Source organism: Haemaphysalis longicornis, unplaced genomic scaffold, assembly GCF_048455015.1.
Source record: "Haemaphysalis longicornis isolate Haplotype H1 unplaced genomic scaffold, Haemaphysalis longicornis Haplotype H1 scaffold_1, whole genome shotgun sequence".
In the NCBI taxonomy this organism is placed as follows: domain Eukaryota; kingdom Metazoa; phylum Arthropoda; class Arachnida; order Ixodida; family Ixodidae; genus Haemaphysalis; species Haemaphysalis longicornis.
This window is the reverse complement of record NW_027526203.1, coordinates 407,395,239-407,414,007: the sequence shown is the minus strand read 5'-3', so window position 1 is coordinate 407,414,007 and position 18,769 is coordinate 407,395,239. Positions and strand designations below refer to the sequence as shown.

Here is an 18,769-nt window from a genome sequence, read left to right as displayed (position 1 = left end):
GCAGAGACAAAGCTTCACAGAGGACTAGGCTTGACATAAGCACAACCAATAAAATGCCTAGGAAAACCAAAAGCCAACGTCCAGTAATGACATCGTATAGTGTTTCATTTAATTTCAACCGACAACGTAACGGTGATATGTCGGCAAGCAAAATTATTGAGCGGTTAATTTTATTATGTGCCTTGTATTTTGTCTAGATTTGTTTCCACGATGTTTCTGACATTCCTTGCGCTTTGTTAAGATACATAGTGCTTTAATTTTGAACTGGATTGAAATAGATAGCGTGAAAATACTCCTTCAAAGGCATAAAAATGAAATTTAATACACGCAGGTGAAGTAGGGAAGAAGGTCGGTGTGCAAGCGCGGGTCCGTAAAACGGGCCTCACTGTGAGCAGCTTCTTACGTGAAACGCCCTTAAATCGTCTTTCGCCGGGCATTAAAGTCTTGAAAATGTTTAAAAAATTTTTTGTCGGGCTACTGAGCTTCTTTCCAATTAAACCTGTCTAGGGAAACACTAACCTGGCAATAACCACACGTTTCTGGCGCCACCGCATCATTCCACAGATTCAAAGTATTCACCTATCTTAACAGGGCATCTTCTATCATTATCGCTCAATAACAGCCCGCGGCCTTAAGTTGCGAACCGGTAACCAATAACAGAGCGCCTATACGGTAGCGCGGTCACTCATCCGCCTGGGGCTTACGTAACGACGCGCATAAGTTAGTAGAACGCATGCTCTACGTGTACAGTCGGTAAAACGCTTGTCTGTAACAGCGATTTCAACTTCAACCAGCCACATCCGAAAACTGCCGAAACGTACTCGTTCCAAACATGTCGGAGGCAAAAGCGAAGGGCTAAGACTTCAGAATTCCGCAGTAGTTTTATTCAAATCCCGCTCCGGCGGGGCAGGACAGGGCTGAGAGTACGAAAGCTGTGTTATAGACAAGCCTTTTACCGGCTGTACAGCGGGTATCTCACGATGGCTTGGTTAGCTCGTCTAATCGTACCAACAAAGTGTTCTTGGTGGCGTATTTGTAGTACAAGTAACCAGGGTGCTAGCGTGCGTCAACTGGCTTATTTTATGCTGCATTTATTATTAATGATGTTGTATTTATTCACATCTGCTGTCAGCCGCATTGCCCAAGGTGCCCAATATTGCCATGGGAACTCACAAAATATTGATAATGGTAATTTAGCCAGCTAGCTGCCTTCATGGATTCAACTCCTCAGTCAGAAAGCACGGAGTTGGGCTCATATAGAAGCTGCATGAAGACGCTCCATTCCTCTCCCGTTTTTTCCCCGCCCTACCACCACACAAATAACTGACCGCTGGTGGCTTTTTATGTTATCATGGTCTCGCATCTTTGAAAATAGTGGCATTGGCAAGCACGGCATTATGCTTTGTTTTCTGACACAATAACGTCCCGAAGTACGTTTGATGCGTTTCTCAATCCCCTGAATGCGTATGGCTTCTTAATTAAAGATGTATGTTATGTCACCACTCGTTGTTTTATGCGACTGAAGCAGTTCGATGTTCGAGGAAAGCTGTAGATCAACCTATTTATTCTGCCCAAGCATTCTTAGGCGAAATAATGAAGAGTTTGCGCACCTGCATGCATCTCGTATCTTCCTGTGTTCTTTTGTCATTTTCACGCTAGGAATTACGACTTCGGTGATGACGTTTGAGCACTGGGACAGCACGCTTTCAAAAGCGGTTGTGTTGCACGCTTTGGCTGCAAATAGTATACAAGTATTCGTTAGTGAGTTGTAGCAGCGTAAGAAAAACAAAACGTTTCTTGCAAACGTTGCGAAACATGAGTAGATTTCGAAATGTTCTACTTACGAGAAAACGTACACAGCCACTCATACTTGGTGTACATCCCCGACGTTAATTCATTAAGGTTGGATACGTCCGGCGCGTCCGCCACAGGACACAGAGCTCTGCTTCCTTGCAAGATGCAGATCTGATACTCGCGTACGTGCCTACGGATCGAAGGAAAAAAAAAACAGATAAGGTCAGGCTTCGGAAACCAAGGAAATTATTTACTTCCCCTACAGTACACACTCCGAATTTATATTTATTTTGGTAATAGAGGCCATGCAGACAAAATACAAGTTTTTTTTTATTCAAAAGATTTAGTTTTTTATAGGGCCCAAAGAGCGTGTTCGGAAGCAAACGATGCTTTATTCACTGAGAAAATAAATATTTTAAGTCCAAATTTCAAATCTCCCCCTATATCGTGGGTTTTGGTGACGTCGACAATAACATATTAGGAGTAAGGCCTTAAAACTAAATTACAGTGAACTAGTTCACTAACTAAATATGGCCTGCTGACCAGGGAGGCTACCATCTCACAGACGGCCCTTTGGTTATCTTGTTTATCGCCCACTTTCATAGGTGGCCCTGGAATACTGCTGAAGTACCAGCGTTCGCACTGCTTTTCTGGCCGGACTTGTACACCTGCCGTATTTTTATTATGGTTCATACTAACTGTTTCCACCTAATTTGGCACTGTCCGAAATTTACGCGTTACAGAAACTTCAACCCTCCTCTAAATGACTCCTCCTCATACATCGACCCGCGAACACTGGAACCCTCCACGCTGACTTTAATTACGCACTACTCCCTAGAAAGCGGTCTAGCGCGAACAGTTCAGAGCCGTGCGCCTGCTCTCCTCACCCCACGTGGCCTCTTCCGCCTTCGTAAGGAGCCAACCAGCTTCAACTTGTACGGTTTATTTTCAAGATGTCCCAAGCTACGAATATCCCACCCTCTACTCCTACTTCCCCCACTTGACTTAGTGTCTTCCTGATGTAATAAAGGCTATCTTCTCCTCTCCTCCTAAAACTTAAGCTATGACTCGACAAACATGGTCACGTAAGCCACCGTGCCGCTTGTGTCAGTTGGTCAGTGTTGGTTCAGACAAGTCCAGCGCGTACGACGGCTGTGTTAGCGGTGTCAGCCGGCAAAGTGCCGCACTAACCGCTTCGGTGTGTGCGTGTTCGTTCGTAACTTTAATTGTTCACCCCACAATTCTTACTGCTATAAAAAGAAGTGCCCTACATTTAAGCGCAAATAGCTCGTTCGGCAAGCTTATAAGCCCTGCCTAATTTGCGCTTGCTTTTGTCGACCTCAGCCAAATGCACAGCAGGGCTTATGATTGAGTTCTGTGGCGGGAAATGAGCTAGTGCGTCGCATGGATTTCCCCTTTTTTCCTAATTATGTAGTTTATTCGAGTGAAGTTTACGTAAAAGTGTTGTCAGTAGGATTCTAACGAGGCAATCTTTCGAATGAACCAAACTTGTGTTTTGTCTTCATGGCCCCTTTAAGACTGGGCGCGGTTGAAGCCCAATTCTCACCACCTAGCGCGTTGCCTATTACGGCCCCACTTCAGACCGCACTGCGGCGCACCCTTCATGAGCGCTCCACGTCACGTCTCTCGCTCAACACACCGCCGGCCATTCATTTAAACAGCCTACATTCCACCATAATTTTTTCTTAAATTGAGTCTAAAGGGAATTCTCTATTTTAACACAAATATGACGACTGTAAATATTTTTGAGCATTTGTTCGGCCGCGAACAAATTGAGAAATAAACAAGTGACGCAAAACCTGTCATTTGCCATTTTTCTCTTTTTGTTTCCTTTTTGTGACGTAAAACGCCACACATCCTGAAGAAAACGGCGGTGTACGTTCTATCAAAAATCGCAAAAGCTAACTACTATATATCAACAAGTGTACTGCTTACACGTGCGTAAGGATGTGTTATGTTTTCTGTGCCACTAGTATTTCTAATAAACTCTGCGAATCCATTTTCAGGATGCCTCGAGTCACAATAGTAGCACTGGAGAAAGTGGCACTAATCGTCTATACTTTGTTTATTTCATGATTCATAAAAGGTTTTGAAGTATTTGAAAATTAGGAACATAAAAGAACGTTGGTTTTTGGCATTTAACCTCAAAATTTTCTCTGAGGTATTAGCGTAGCCTAAAAAATGTGCTTGGCATTTGCAAGTACCATTCCCAAGCTATTACATGATGTGGGCGTGCTCCCACACTCCATAGCTCCCCCCATCCCCTCCCCTAATCATGAGCAGTGATAGGGTATGATTAGCCAGCCCAGTCCCCGGCGATCCACCCCACCGACCGCCATGGGTCCAGAATTATAATGCAAATAAAGTTACCTCCTCCTCCTCCTCCTCCTCCTCCTCCTTCAGGCAGTTATATCATCTTAAAAATATCTTTCCCCTGAACCAGAGGTGGTGGCTGGTGATTCTTTTTACTTCTCATGCCGCTTGAGTCGAAAGAGTCCTTGACACTGGAGCTCTTCGATTTTCATTTTTCGCATAGCCTCCTCTATAACTTTCGTTATAGAGGCGGCTATGGTCTCGGCATCAGCGGGTATAGTTTGCGGGTTACATATATAGGCCTAGGACTCTTCACCATAGAAGTATACGCTCAAAACAAATATTGGATTGTGTCTCGGACAGTCCATGGTGAGTCTGGGGACTGATAAGCCAAGAGCGCCAGTGTTTATGCGGCAACAGAAGTAGTCGGGGGACATTCAACCTAAGCGGATCCTGCGGTGCAATTTCAAGCGCCTAAGTTACGAGCGTTCAGAAAGTGACCTTACTTGCACAAGATCTCCGCCACTTGGATATTTGATATCCGATCCAGGTAAGGAATCACGTCGACTTCCAAGGTTTGTCCGCAGCGGTGAAGGTTTTTTTCCAAATTAGTGTTTGTACAGTTGTCCGCTGAAATTAACGAGAAAGTTCTTTTTATCTGGCCTGATTGCGTCAGCACAAAGAGAACAACTGAATAAATAGGAGTAGCGCTTACATCCAGTTATGCAAGTCCAGTTGTACTGTCCCACAGCTTTAACCGCGTCGGAGAGAAGTCCAATCTCGTTCAGTTGCTTGTCGGGACAAAATCCTTTGTGAACTTCAGTAACGCAGTCTTCGTATCTGTGGAGATTCCTGAGAGAAAATAAGTGGATAAAAAAAAGTCAGTTTTGACCGGAATCAGTTTGTCAATTGGTTGACACATTTGGACACATTCGATTGTGCTTCCTTACTTGCACGCTGTGTCGAGCATGCTGTCCGCTGAGGTGTTGAGGGCGTATGGTTTGACAGACGTCTCAAGTAGGGAGTCACACTTCGCAAGCGCATATTTGAGTGTCTGGTTAGTGCAGCCTGAAAAACAGCATCAAAGTGTGATTTAGAGGGCTGCGGGAATTCTTACAATAATATGAATACGAACGTCTTACCAATAAGGTTTTCGGCCTTCTTAAATTAGCTGGGAAGCCTAACTCATCAGCCGGTGCGAAATGAGCGTAACCGTACGTATTGTTCAAATCCCGGAAACCCCATTAATAGACATACGTACGGTTAGCCGTATCACTGATGCGTCATGGTGGGCAACGAACCGCAGTAACCATCCCTAAACAATGGTCGCAATGCCTTATTTGCTTTATAAAGTGCACACAGCTTGCCGGCTGAAGTTTGTGTCAGAGCGCTAAGAATTAGGCTAATTAAATTTCCGAAATTTAATTTAGATGACAAGTTGTTCTATGGAAGCGGTTACAGATAATAAAACGTAATCTCCGAAATATCTGCAACATTCTCATTACCTTCGTAGTTGCAGGTCCAGTTGTATGCGTCAAATACTTCGTGAGTGACTTCTGTCATGTTGCTCTCTGAATAAATTCCATTAGTAGGGCACACTGTATTCATTTCGTTGACGCAGGCTTGGTAACTGTGCACACCCCTGCAAGAATAGAAGGTGCTTCACTGGTGTAGGTGCTCTCGGCTAAATCTCCATTCGTCGTCCCGAAACCAGGCGCGTCGAATTCGCCTAAGGCAGCACCTTAGAAGCCCACCAAACAATTCTCGTGTTAATAAATTATGCGGCTTACGGAGCAGACAGAGCCAGGCAAATAGCGGAATTATGCGAATAAATGTGCATCGCGAAATATTGTATATTTTCCACTACAGTCTGCGGAATATACACGTATAAATGCGGACAGTTTACACTGCGTATTCTATATAAAGGTGCGGACTACGAAGTATTTTTGTTTTCAAAGTGGCTGCTTATTCCCCTTTCCGCCCAGTGCAATTCTGCGCACTATCCACTGCGCTACCTTTTCTGAGGGGACTAACTCTAGCTTCCCTTAGCAACCCCGCGAAGCGAGCAATCTTCGAAATCCTGCTGCCGCTTTATCTCCCTGGTCACTTTAGGAGCGCACGCACACCGGTAGCGGTAGAAGGACTACAGGGTCGTATACACAGGATGTCGGCAGACGTGCCGATCGCTCCACGAGAACAAGCGTGGGGCGCCGGTACGATACAGGCTGGCGCTTACCCTACAGTGGGAATTCTGCGTGTACCCGCTTAGTTTTCTTAATCTTGACGATTACAACTATGCTTGCAAAATGGACTACCGGTCGCTTGGACCACCCACGCCTATTAGAGTGGCCGCGTAGACAGGAATGTTTACACACGGCCGATCACTGATTCCGTGCTGATCGTGCGCCTCCATGGTACATCAACTTCACAGGTGGGCTTCACGTGCCAAAGTTAGTGGCACAAGTATGACGGTATTTATGACGCAAGCGTATCTGATTTTGGGGTTTAACGCGCCGACGCTGCAGAGGCGAAGGCGCGCCGTAGTGGAGCTCCGGAGTAATTTTGACCACCTGGTGATATTTAACGTGCGACGAAATCTCGAACACACGGGCGTTTTTGCTTTTCGCTCATCAGAAATGCGGCCGGCGCGGCCGGGAACCGAACCCCCATCCTTGGGCTCAGCAGCACAACGCCTTAGCCACTGACCACCACGGTGGGTTCGCAAGGGTATCTGGCATGGCGTCTACTAAATGTGGTGTATATATGGGCGCACAGGGCTCTGATTAAAATGGTAATACTAGGTGAAGTCCACAATGGTTGGTGCGGGAAGGCGCAGTGGCGCTGCACGGCATTCTTTGCGAGTGATGCTCCCTGGGCACAAAAAGGAACCCTGAGGACCTGTCTCAATGCTGAGCAGCCCTGACGTTAGGCGCCGTATGAGATGACATTTAAGAATCTGATACGTGCCAGTGAAGTTAAAAGATGTATGTGAATGTTTGTGCATCGTCCAAAGCTATTGAGGGGAGTGCAATTATGTATTTCTATCTCAGGGAAGACGTGAAGCACGGTAAAACGGTTGCTTCAGCGCGTTAAGCCCCGAAAATTGCAATCGGAACTGGAGCCGTTCAGATTTGTCGCATACTGGTGATTGTGTGGCATTAAAAGGCAAGAATGTGTTGCGTGGCCTAGTCGAAGTCTACATACGGACATTTCTGTAAATCTGCTTTGTTTGTTACATGTGAAAAATGAACATATGCTACCCGCCGTTACCTGACGGGCACTGACGTGTTCTACATTGACCTCTGGGCAAATGGAACCTTCATGGCAGGCAATCAAACTAGCCATATCGTGTGCAGTGGCTCTACGACATAAAGGGGCCCTAAATAGGTCGCCATTTCAAGCGCGCTATCGCTAGATGTGAAGTCTTGCCACCATTCAACGGAACTTTGACGTAGCTTTCCTGCCTCTGGCGTAACCTCTATGACGCAGCTGGCGTTGAAGACTAGGGCGCGGCTATTGGCGCGTTCGATCAAATGCTGGAGCCAATCAGCGCTTCCAGCTCTGGGGGAAGCCGCAGGTGGTTTCGGCCGTTTGGGCGGCGTCTACGCGAGCGACACTCCGGCACTCCGTGTCTTAGTCGGGACGAATGTCGATAGTCGCCATCCGTCACACTAGCTTAGCTGAGTTTGTTGATATAGCGCGTCGTTTACAAGATATGAATAACGCTGACACGCACGGAGCGTCTTGTGGAGCGTCTTGTGGAGCACGGAGCGTCTTCTGGAGGCAGAAAGGCTGCGCACGAGACCGCGGCAACCATCCGCGTTCATTGTTCACATGGACCGCGCACGAATCGGCGCACACCGCAGCAGCTAAAAACTCGTCCCGCCTGCCAGATCTGGGCTATTGCTGAAACTCAGTTTACAAATACGTGAAAGGGGATGACAGCGCGGTGAAAGATTATGCTGGGGATCGTCGTCAGCGCGACTTCATAAAGCAGTGACCGAACAACGGCGGCGATGACAGCCAGCCTCGGAGAGTCCTGCTCGCCTCATGTAAGAAGCGCAAGCGGGCCGCCAGTCGTAGGTGGAAGTCTTGAATTATTGTCGTGATCGAGCATACTGTTTTAGGAGCCCTCCCCTTAAAATTCTAGTTTCCCCTATGCTAGAACTGACTTGCCATCGCTAGCGTGGCCGAAGCGAAAAGCAGGGGGAGCATGCGCGCCGGCTGCTAAAAATAAAAAAATCCGGACTGACCACTGAGCGGACTGAGAACGTACCGTGTTTCGCAAAGAAACACACACAAGAAAGAGTATACGGGACAGGCGCTACATTTCCAACTGTTTATTAGCGAAGATAGCATCGTACATTGATAGCTAAATCCACACATGCGCAATAGACGTGCCAACAATCGTTATCGAGAGAATTTATCTAAAAACCGCACCTCAGCATTGAACAGTATCACAGCATTAGTGATACTTCGGTGATACTGTTCAATGCTGAGGTGCGGTTTTTAGATAAATTCTCTCGATAACGATTGTTGGCACGTCTATTGCGCTTGTGTGGATTTAGCTATAAATGTACGATGCTATCTTCGCTAATAAACAGTTGGAAGTGTAGCGCCTGTCCCGTGTCCTCTTTCTTGTGTGTGTGTTTCTTTGCGCTACTCAGTATGTTGTCAGTCCAAACCAACACGCCCAGCAACAATTTCTCCTGAAGCACTGAGCGGATTCGATGGCTGCGCGTACCTCGGAGCACAAGCGCTCTGACAAGTGTGTCTAGGTTGTTTTGCTGGAGCTTATTAGCTCGTAGCATCCACAGCGCTTTGAGGCGCGAGGAAGAGGTGAAAGCTCTAGTGCTTATAGCCTTCGCCACCCCATTTAGGGCCTTCTTAACCCTTACACCAAGACGGCGGAATCCAATCACGCTAAAATATGCAATTTAGGCAGTACTTCACTCTTACGCTTCGCGCTAAAGGGCAGCTTAGACATGCTTTAATAGGCAGGGTTATTTCTCAAGTGCGAAGATAAGCACCGAGTTCACAATTATACAAAGCTGGTGGGGTGCTCACTGAGATAGAAAATCGCTTGCATTACCGCGAGCGCCTGTCAAGCAACTATATTCTGATCGTCGAGCAGTGAGCCTCGTAGACTAGACAATTTTGTAGTCGCACTCTCCCTAAATATGCAAATGCTGTACAAGACGAGGACAAAAGAGGAATGGATAACTAAGACGTCCCGTTCGAATCGAAACATGTCGGCCTGTTGTCCACTAATGGCAAATGGACTCATACCTGCATGCTTGTCGTAGCTTGTGCAGTTCGAAAGGTTCTTTGATGTTCGGTGAAACTGCCGTCGTTATAATGGTCGAACAGTTTTCCAGGTACTCTTCGCGGCACACTTTTCCTGCAATTCAAAGGAGTTTTTGATAAACGTTTGCCCCATGTCTTCAGACAAATCTAGCTCCCACCTTGTGTGTTACACGTCCACGCGTAGGAGGAAAATGAGCCGTTGGTTACGGCATTGAGGAGTTTCGCGTCGTTCACGCCATCCTTGCAGTATAGAAAACCTTGTTGCAGCACGCATTTCTGAAAGTCGTGGTGGCCCTTGCACGCTGTTCTCAACTGGCTCCAAGTCGCTCCCTTCTTCGCGTAAGGCAGGACGAACTTGTCAAGGTAATCTGTGCAGTTCCAGATCTGCGCCGAAATGAAGTCTTCCATACAGGACACGGCTGAAGCGAGAACATGGCAAAGCAAGGAATGGCGATCAGTTGTGAGCTGTTGTCACAAAAGTAATCATTCGCTAACGAATAGCTACAGAAAAGTAAATACCTTTGATTTCGCAGGTCCAGTTATACATGCCAAATTTGTTTTGCGTAAGCTCGTTTAAGCCAGCCTCTCTCAACGTCTCATTGCTCCCACAAAGAGTTGTTACAGTCTTCACCAGACACTCTTGGTACTTCCTCGTGTGCCTGGCGAGAGAATGTGCTTTTTTGCAGAAACCAGTTTTTTTTTTGGAAAGATTTAGGATTTTATTCCTCCTGCACAACTAACAAGTATTTAAATTGTTATGCGTTACATATTTAGTACTTGGTGTAACGCATCCAACTGCATGACCCTTAGGTACCACAGTGTGCTCACGGAGAAACATTAATCATCGATCAAATGATGGCCAAGTGAAGCCGACCATTTTTGCCCGATGCTCTTGAGTGGGCATGTGGGCATGTGTCATCGTCACATGCCAATCCCCCTGAGTGGGTAGGCGTGGATATACCCGTATCCACGCCTTCCCCATCCTCCCATCCACGCCATCAGTATCCGCGACTCCCCCAGTCCTCCCGTTAGACTAGACGAATCTATATTGCCCAGGCTACTGAGGCCCGAATATTACCACCGTCATCGATGTGGGGAAACATCAACCCCCTCTGACTGCTGTCGGCTGCTGTCATCACCATTAGCCAGTACCCGTGTGTGGGTATGTGCGCATTGAGGAGACGGTGAGGCGACTTCCGCGACTTCACCCGCTCCTCATGTTAGTGAGAAGCGAATTACAACCGGTATTGGTCCTCTCTATGCCAGTATTTTTAGTGACTGTCTATGCTTCACGTTGGTTAGTCGCCAGTGAATCGGCCATAAACTGCTTCCTACAAGCCATTAAAAAACGAGCCATTAAAGCCATTAAAGAAATAACAAAATGGAGCAGTGGTCATTCTGCTCCTTCCTTACGTCATTCCTCCTGTCCCAACACGTCCTAAACCCTGTCGTCATTAAAGTGAGAAGAAGCCTGAGGAGTAATTTTTCAGGCAAGATATGGCACCCTCACTTTATCTTGCGGACGACAACGACGAGGTTCCGAAAGATACCGCCAAAGGTGACACTAACGGCATCAGCTTAACCCGCGATTTGACTTTCTAGCAGGATTAGTTATGGGTCCTGGAATTCATGCCGTATGTTACAAAAAAGCGTGCGCTTCATTCTCGAGCTCCACTTGAGCTTTTCGTGCTGCCGCCCCCTCCTCCTTATAGGCGCTTCCGTTCCTTCGTCTTTCGTCTTGACAATTAAGCTAGGACCTGAAAAAGATACTGCAGTTGGGGTTCTGCCTCTTTGACAGCGTTTTCAGTCTCCCTCCTCCATTCACTGACATGAGGAAATCAAGTTATTGAATAAAAACAGTACACTGCTCTTTGTGCAACTTTTTTTTGTCATCATTTAAGAGCATTAATAACACCCCACTAGTACGAAGCAGTGAGAATTCCATGCAATCTATGAAGTCCCGTAGGTAGTCTTCACCATAGCGCTCCAGAATGACCAATTGAAGTGACCCAGTATGCAAATTCGGCGGATAATGAATCCCAACACGTGATTTGACTAAAAAATATGCTCAGGGACGACACGCAAGACGTGAATGCCGTTTTGCACTGCACAATGTCCTTGCGCAGGTGCCATTTTTCGCTCAGATTGAATGCTCGGTCCCGTTATTCCTCAAATTTGCACAGTAAACCACTTCGACTGGTGATTCTGGAGTATTGTGGTGAAGATGTCCTACTACGGGAACTTCTTAGAGTGGGAAAGCTTCTGTGCGTCTTGCAGTAATAAAAGTCACGGCTCTTGGTGTCATCTGACCGAGATGCTGAAAGCCAATGGGGCACCGCATCACACAATACTCTACTAGGTTATCTTTACTGCATGAACACGCCGTGAGTTTTGTGTGAATACTGTGCTACCGCTCTCTGACTCCGTGCACTGGACTTCACTTAAAGCTATTCGTCCTGTTACTTGTGTGCCCTTTAAACTCTCTAGTACCTGAACGGTAAGTAAACTCAAGGGCCCTCGAGGTTATAGATTATGGCGACAAGATAAAAGAGCAGCCTGGAGCATTGCAGAAAAATTTACACAGTGTTCTTTGCTAAATAACCACTTCTGTTGCGCGCTTAAGGACATTTTATATTCTTTATCCTATTTTTTTCATTTTTTCCATTTATTTAAATATAAAAAAAAACTATCTCACTCAAAGACACTGGAGTGGTAATTAAAAAAAATTTGACGCTTCTTCCTTTGAATAAAAAAAAATGTTTCAAATCAAAGAGAACTTGTACTTTACACTGGTACTAATTTTTCCGGGCACCCTGTAGCTCCTGTCGATGGAACTTCAGCCATCACAAGGCATGCAAGGCCTAAATGGACCCTGAAACACTTTTGTTAAACACTTTCACTCTTTCCTTCGCGTCTGGAAGCCCTGCGAAAGCTACACTTATCGCCAGCGCGGAGCGGCACTACGTGATTTGCTCGTCGCACCAGATACGCCTTCCGTTTCTGCTTTGTTTTCGTGGCTTTATTTTCAAAGTTGCTATCGAAAAGCGTTCATTGCTGCAGCTGAAGGGATACCGGTCAACAGCCGCTACATGGCCTCAGTGACGTAATTCGGGCCGCCGAAGAACGTCAAGGCCGGGTAAGAGAGAAAAATCTTTTGAGCGAGTTTCCAAGTTATCTGATGGGCATAGAGCAGTAATTTTTGGCTGAGGTACTTTGCGACCCCCTAATCTAAGTAGTGGGTGTGTTGGGGGACTACGTTCCGCAAACATCTACGATTTCAAAAAAAGGTTTAAAAAAGTGTTGCAGGGTCCCTTTAAATTATTGCGTAGACACGAATGTGTGTTTCTTTAGCAGTAATCTTACATGCACGCGGTTCTGAGTTGTCCGGAATCCGACACATTTTGAATGTTCGGCACCACGTAGGCGTCCACGATTTCGTGGCACTGCTGAAACTGGTGGTGCAGCTCTTTCTCCGTGCACTGGGGGCCTGCGATGAGGCGAAGAAAAAGTTAAGCGAGACATCTAACCATCCTGGCAAAGTGAGCGCCCATGGGCCGGTCATCTAGTGTATGTTTACGTGCTTTGTGGTCAACAAGCACTTGCACCTGTTGTTGTTGCCCGTGGGTGCGTAAACATATATGGCGTAGAAATTTAGTAGTAACTGCCGTTTGCGTAATGCCCCACGCGAGCAGCCGAGGCCGTTCTTGCTTGTGGCAAAGTAAGCTTGCCACTGACAAAGATGGCGACAGCTATAGGCTTATCTCCTCGAGGTACACTGCTTTACGCGTGCCACCTCTATAGTCGATTACAACTTAAGAACGGCAACGGAAGTTGCCGCTGTACCTGATCCCCGCAGCCGGATGTTACTCCGCGCGCCGCAAGTAGTGCGTTACAGGGAATATTTTGAACATGGCACGAGCCGTTTCCATAATTTTCTGTACTTAATATGCTTATAAAGTACTGCAGCGACGGCAGACAAACTACGCGAGGAAAGGCAGACGATATCACGCATTCATAACATCTCCGTTCAAAACGCGCGCGCCCGTTGACATCCGGGTCTGTCGCTTCGGCGGAGTGATACCGTATATGAGCTATTGCCGTTCTTAACTTGTTCCCGTGTATAGAGCAACTGTCGTGCCAAAGCCATGGCCGTTCGCCTTGAAACAAAAGCCCTGTCCAACCTTGCAGGCTGCTTCCCTTGCGTCTGCAGGCTTTGTTTCGAAGCGCCGCTCACTCTCTGGAACCGTTAATGCTGTCCTGTGGGAAAACCGCCGCTGCGCCAAGTAACTAAGCTACGTTGGCATTGAGCATTCCAGACATCCCATTTAATGTAGAGGAAACCCAAGTGTATTCGGAAAGTATATCTCTTGCCCACATGTGACACACACTGGCATTCTCTCTAAAACTAGCTACTTTCGTTGCTGCGCGTGCTTGTTGTAAAAAAAACGAACACTTACTATTGAGAAAATTACCCCTGGCACTGCAACAGAGATTTTCATTTCCGCTAAAAGTACAGGCTTTCGTGACGAAAGAATTAGCGCCCTTCAGAAAAAGCTGCAGAACTTGAAAACCTTGCAATAAAGCGTTACCGGGACCGAATGAAATTTTTCTACCTACTCTACACTGGTCAAACAGGAATAGATAAAACTTCATACATTCTACCAGCTAGCCAACGCTCCACGGGCTCCTATCACGATAAAAAGGTTAAATATTTTTCGTGCAGGATTAGCGCGTTTGAAAACTCTTTCTTCCCACGCTCTGTTTCCGATTGGAACGCACTACCCGCCCCAATTATTGACTGCCAGACTGTTCCATCATTTCTTTTTGCACTTTAGAATAAATCATAGCTTTCATCTCTCGTCTTTTCCCGTGAAATCATGGTATGGAAAAATATTTTGTGAGGATGATTGTGCAGTTTCTTGTTCGTTGTGTGCTATCTTGTTTATTTTTGTTTGCTTCCAAAGTGGCAAGGATAAACATTAATTTTGAGCTGAATATTGTGCATTTTTGTTCATTGTCTTTTATATTGTTTAATCTGTGCTTGTACCCAATGCCCACTCCTGCCTAAGGCCTTGTGAAGGCTGGCAGTGTATGTAAGATAAATAAAATGCGGAAACAGCGTCGCCAAAAAGCTACCTAAAGGATTTATTTATCCCCAATATTTGAGAAGCGTACACACAGCTACCACAAAATTTGCCGTTGCAATTTTTTCAGCGCTATTACGTAGCTTGCCTTCCCGCACTCAGTAAATAGATTGACTCCGCTCTTTGTATGTTTATGATTTTTAATCTGTGCGACGTTTTTAGTCCATGCCGTCATTTTTATTTCATTGCTTTGTAGAACTTTAAATCTGTTGTACACGCTGAAGAGAAAAAAAAAATAAATCAGCATAAAACGCTTGGGCGGTTGGTGTGCCTTAGGACCGACACTACACAATGCTACGTTTGTTAAGAGTGAGAAGTAAAAGAAATTAATACGGGGATTGACGCCATTAACAGTCATCCTGAATGTAATGCTATCCCTATAGAAAGCAGGAAGAAGGCTTTCAAACAAATTCGAAGGGTGAAGTCATGATTCCAGCGTACAGATTTCACGGCTACTTTATACCCACGGAGGAACGATAGTAGACACAACGGTGGCACTAATTCAAGCGGAACAAGTTTAAACGGGCCAAATAGCGCATGATACAAATAAAAATGTCATATTTTTGAATGAAACAAACGTTATTGCTCCTTAGTCGCAATCCGGTCAGCTTAACTTACTGTGAAATGCGCACGTCCAGTTGTACATTCCGAACATTCCGTCAGTAAATATTTCCAGAAGCCTATCATTTCTCTTGTACTCTTCCGAGCATGTTGTTAGCAGCTTTTCCAATACGCACCGTTGATACTCATGCACGGCCCTGAAAAAAAAGAGTAAATACTTCAAGGCACTAGGCGTTAAACGTACCCTCAGGAATGCTCGCTCTAAGCTGCGAGTGTTCTTGACTAAGTGACGCTAGCCCATCCGTTTAGGCCTTGTGTCTTGAACACGGAGCTACAACAGCATAGACGACCAAATTCGTATGGCCCGGTTCTTGTGTTGGTGCTGTTCCCGTATGGTGCAGTTTTCGAGTACCCCAAAATCGGTTTCCCTCTCCGTGCCCCCAAGAACGGCACCTACAACTGGCATAGCAGTAAAACGAGTAGAAAACGAATAGCGGATTACAGATAGACAACGAAAGGAGTTTACAAAGAAGCATACCCTTCATATCTGCCCCTCGCGAACTTTCGACATCGGTGCGACCGCAACGGGAAGGGAGAAGGGACATTGAAGGGACACTAAAGTCATTTGTAGATATTGCGCGATTACTAGCGTAAGTTGTAGTCGGGAGTATCTAGGTGACGTTTCGACCACTGTCGCTGTGTTTACGCGACTTTATTCAGTAGAAAAATCAATTCGAAAATTCTTTCTTCCTCTCTGCATCCTCCTTGCCGATTTCCTATTACGTTTCGTATGACGTCAAAACAAGATGGCCTGGCTTGACTGCGCTACTGCAGCTTGCCGACCCTCCGGCAGAATCGGTCGGCCCAGCGTTTAGTCTGCCGGCGGCCAGTGGGCCGTCGCAATTCGTTCGCACAGTTGAAACTAAGCCACGGCACGTTGGCACCTAAGAAGAATCTGTCTTTAGTTTGTTAGTTTGTAGACTGTATCAAGCTCTAAGTCCAAGTCGCTCCACACAAGCGCACATGCGACGCTTCGCTGACTGGTGCGCTAGTAGGAAAATGTAAGGCCAATTGAAGGCGGGGTAAGAGTCAGCGAAGTTAATATCGGCACAAACGGATTAAAATCAAGGGAAACTTATCGTTCAGTGTGAAGCCAGAGTGCGGGAAGCCCTCTTTGTCCTGGGTGAACTAGCAGAGCAGTCAGCAGCCCGACCACACATCTGCGAACGCTTTTCCGTCTAAGAAATGCAGTCGCTAGACATGAGATATTGCGGGAATTTGGGGGACGCTTACTGCACGAGTGCTATACAAGAAATAATCGTATAATCTGCTTGAACTGCTAAAACTAAATAAAAATGTAAACTGACTATACATTATAACTTTATATCTCCGGCCCTGGCATCGCTGGGTTATGATTGAGTGGTCTGGGGCACAATAGGCATATTGTTTAGCAAGTCGCAATTTAGAATACCCGAGAGTGCACGATTTTTTCAGTTGACTTATTGCTTTTTGGGCAATGTTTTGTGTAATGAATACATTTCTCCGCTGTAACGTTCATATTGCTCCAAGAGCAAGTTCGCAGAACGCGAGCAGGCTGACACTGACGCGCTGGCGAGTTCTGGTTGGCGCGGTGTTGACATCAGCACCGACTGCTTGCAGGCACGGTCCTGAATCAGCCGATCCCTGGCCTGCTGTGAACACGCGTCCTACAATACAGGATTGAGCCAGGAAAGCTCCAGGGGGGGGGGGGGGGGGGGGGGGGTAAGCGGGGTAAGCGCATCGCATTTGAGCGTCTGTGGTGACGCGGAGGGCGTTCATGCAGTGCGGACGCCTCAGCTAGTGAGTGCTACGATTCGAAGCCGTGCTGGTATGCTTATCACACGCATTTTACAACCTAAAACATGGCAGCAGCGCGGTGTGCCGATTAACGAGATATCGAGAATGCCCAGTCAACGATAACGTCGGATGCCAAGCTTCTTGTTTCACAGAACCGAAACTGAAACTGGCTTGAATTCTAATATTGGACATCGTCCAATCACAATAGCACATCACTGCTTTACTTGGTGCGGCCGCCGCACACAGCGCATGGTAGTTTTTCTTCTTTCGGGCTTTATAAAATACATACCGCCTTATCTACCGGATAAATGATGGAAAGTGTGTTATTGGAGCCGGTCTACACAGTGCCAGCAAAAACAGGAGCTTGAAAAATTCACTTCAGTGTCCCTTTAAGAGAGAAACGCTTAAACGATTTATTCCCGACGGTAGAGAAGAACGGATCGATGGACGCACTGACAAAGCGAACGCTCGTTCCCTCTTTTGAACGATTTATTCAACCTCCCGCGCCAGTTTAATTTGGAATTCGATGCTCACGCATTTAAGGATTGTATGATGATGGTTATAGGTTTGATGGCGCAAGGCCAACGAAACAAAAAAATAGATAAATTAAGTGGTGTCACGCTTGACTATTAAAAGCGAGGAGGCAAAAGTGAAGCACTGTAAAAGTTAGGATGACTCGTGTATAGCTCCAGATTGTGACCATGCGTGATTTGCGGTGAGGAGTAAAAAGTTGATTTCTGCTGAATACTTCCACATTCTGGATGCTGTCACCAGCATCAGTCAGATTGCCCATGTGGCAGCCATTCTCGATTAAGAAATGGAAGTTCATGATAAGAGTCCAGAACATTCAGTGGAAAGCACTAATTACATGATTAAACGTCACATATTGGAATACAAAAGAAATGCGAGCGGCTTTTAAACTGTTATTCGAAGCCACATGTTCTCGCTCTTGGACTCAATCTTTTGATTGCAGGAGACATTGCTACAACTGTACGCTGGAAGATTGGATCCCTGGATTTTGAGCTTTGCATTCTTTCCCCTGTTGCCATCGGGGAAAGACTGCTAAAATCAATTGACGGGAATTTGGTGACGCCCGGTTCTGTGTAGAAGTGAATATTAACTTACGCGCAGGCAAGCTTCATGGTGCTGTAATTCAGGACTAATGATTGCTTCGTCTGTGGAATGACAATTCTTGTTATGTATGTGTCAAAGCACCCCTTTGACTGTTCCTGGAATGCTTCTTTCGAGCAGGAAGGGAGGTCTGAAAAATTTACAAAAATTACGCTGAGTTGAGTGGCAACAAAATCTCACGGAGTGAGTCGACGCACCTTTTGTGGCATCACAGGTCCAATTGTAGGCGTTGTAGTACTCCGAAACTGACTGCTTTATGGAATCAAGAACAGCTGCTCCTTCTTCCAGGCAAATTAATTTGCTTTGACTGGCCACGCATTCGTGATAATATCGAAGGTACCTTGGAAGCAACAACGAGCAAGCATTTCCGTTATTTTCGGGCTAAATGCGACGAAATGAGGGACTAGTGGCACCACTCACTTGCAGGCAACTTTTAGGTTCACAACATCGGACTTATTCGCTGCCGCAGGAATTACAATAGTGGTCATAATTCCTCTGCATTCCTTCAGCATGCCCTCTACGGCTGCCTTCGTACACGTTTTTACTGAAAAAAAGTGTAATGTCAGCCGGAGTTTGAAATATTTTTAACACACTACAAACCTTCTGCAGCGTCGGTCCTGCACACTTCCTCGTAAATTCTGTACTTTTCTCCAACTTCAATC

The 18,769-nt window shown here is 46.1% G+C and overlaps 1 protein-coding gene across 1 annotated transcript in view; it reads right to left on the bottom strand.

Moving 5' to 3' along the window:
* LOC144161354 (uncharacterized) overlaps window positions 1-18,769 on the bottom strand; it is a 151,244-nt gene that overhangs the window by 75,160 nt on the left and 57,315 nt on the right. Inside the window, exons 27-41 of the mRNA XM_077692105.1 lie at window positions 18,708-18,769; window positions 18,528-18,651; window positions 18,305-18,447; window positions 18,102-18,237; window positions 15,198-15,337; window positions 12,799-12,922; window positions 9,955-10,094; window positions 9,594-9,854; window positions 9,418-9,529; window positions 5,634-5,770; window positions 5,079-5,196; window positions 4,844-4,980; window positions 4,635-4,758; window positions 1,845-1,984; window positions 1,611-1,734 (exon numbers count right to left, since the gene is read on the bottom strand). The exon at window positions 18,708-18,769 is cut by the window's right edge and continues 87 nt beyond it. Of these exons, the coding sequence (XP_077548231.1) occupies window positions 1,611-1,734; window positions 1,845-1,984; window positions 4,635-4,758; window positions 4,844-4,980; window positions 5,079-5,196; window positions 5,634-5,770; window positions 9,418-9,529; window positions 9,594-9,854; window positions 9,955-10,094; window positions 12,799-12,922; window positions 15,198-15,337; window positions 18,102-18,237; window positions 18,305-18,447; window positions 18,528-18,651; window positions 18,708-18,769 (2,022 nt within the window). The remainder of the gene's footprint in view (window positions 1-1,610; window positions 1,735-1,844; window positions 1,985-4,634; window positions 4,759-4,843; window positions 4,981-5,078; window positions 5,197-5,633; window positions 5,771-9,417; window positions 9,530-9,593; window positions 9,855-9,954; window positions 10,095-12,798; window positions 12,923-15,197; window positions 15,338-18,101; window positions 18,238-18,304; window positions 18,448-18,527; window positions 18,652-18,707) is intronic.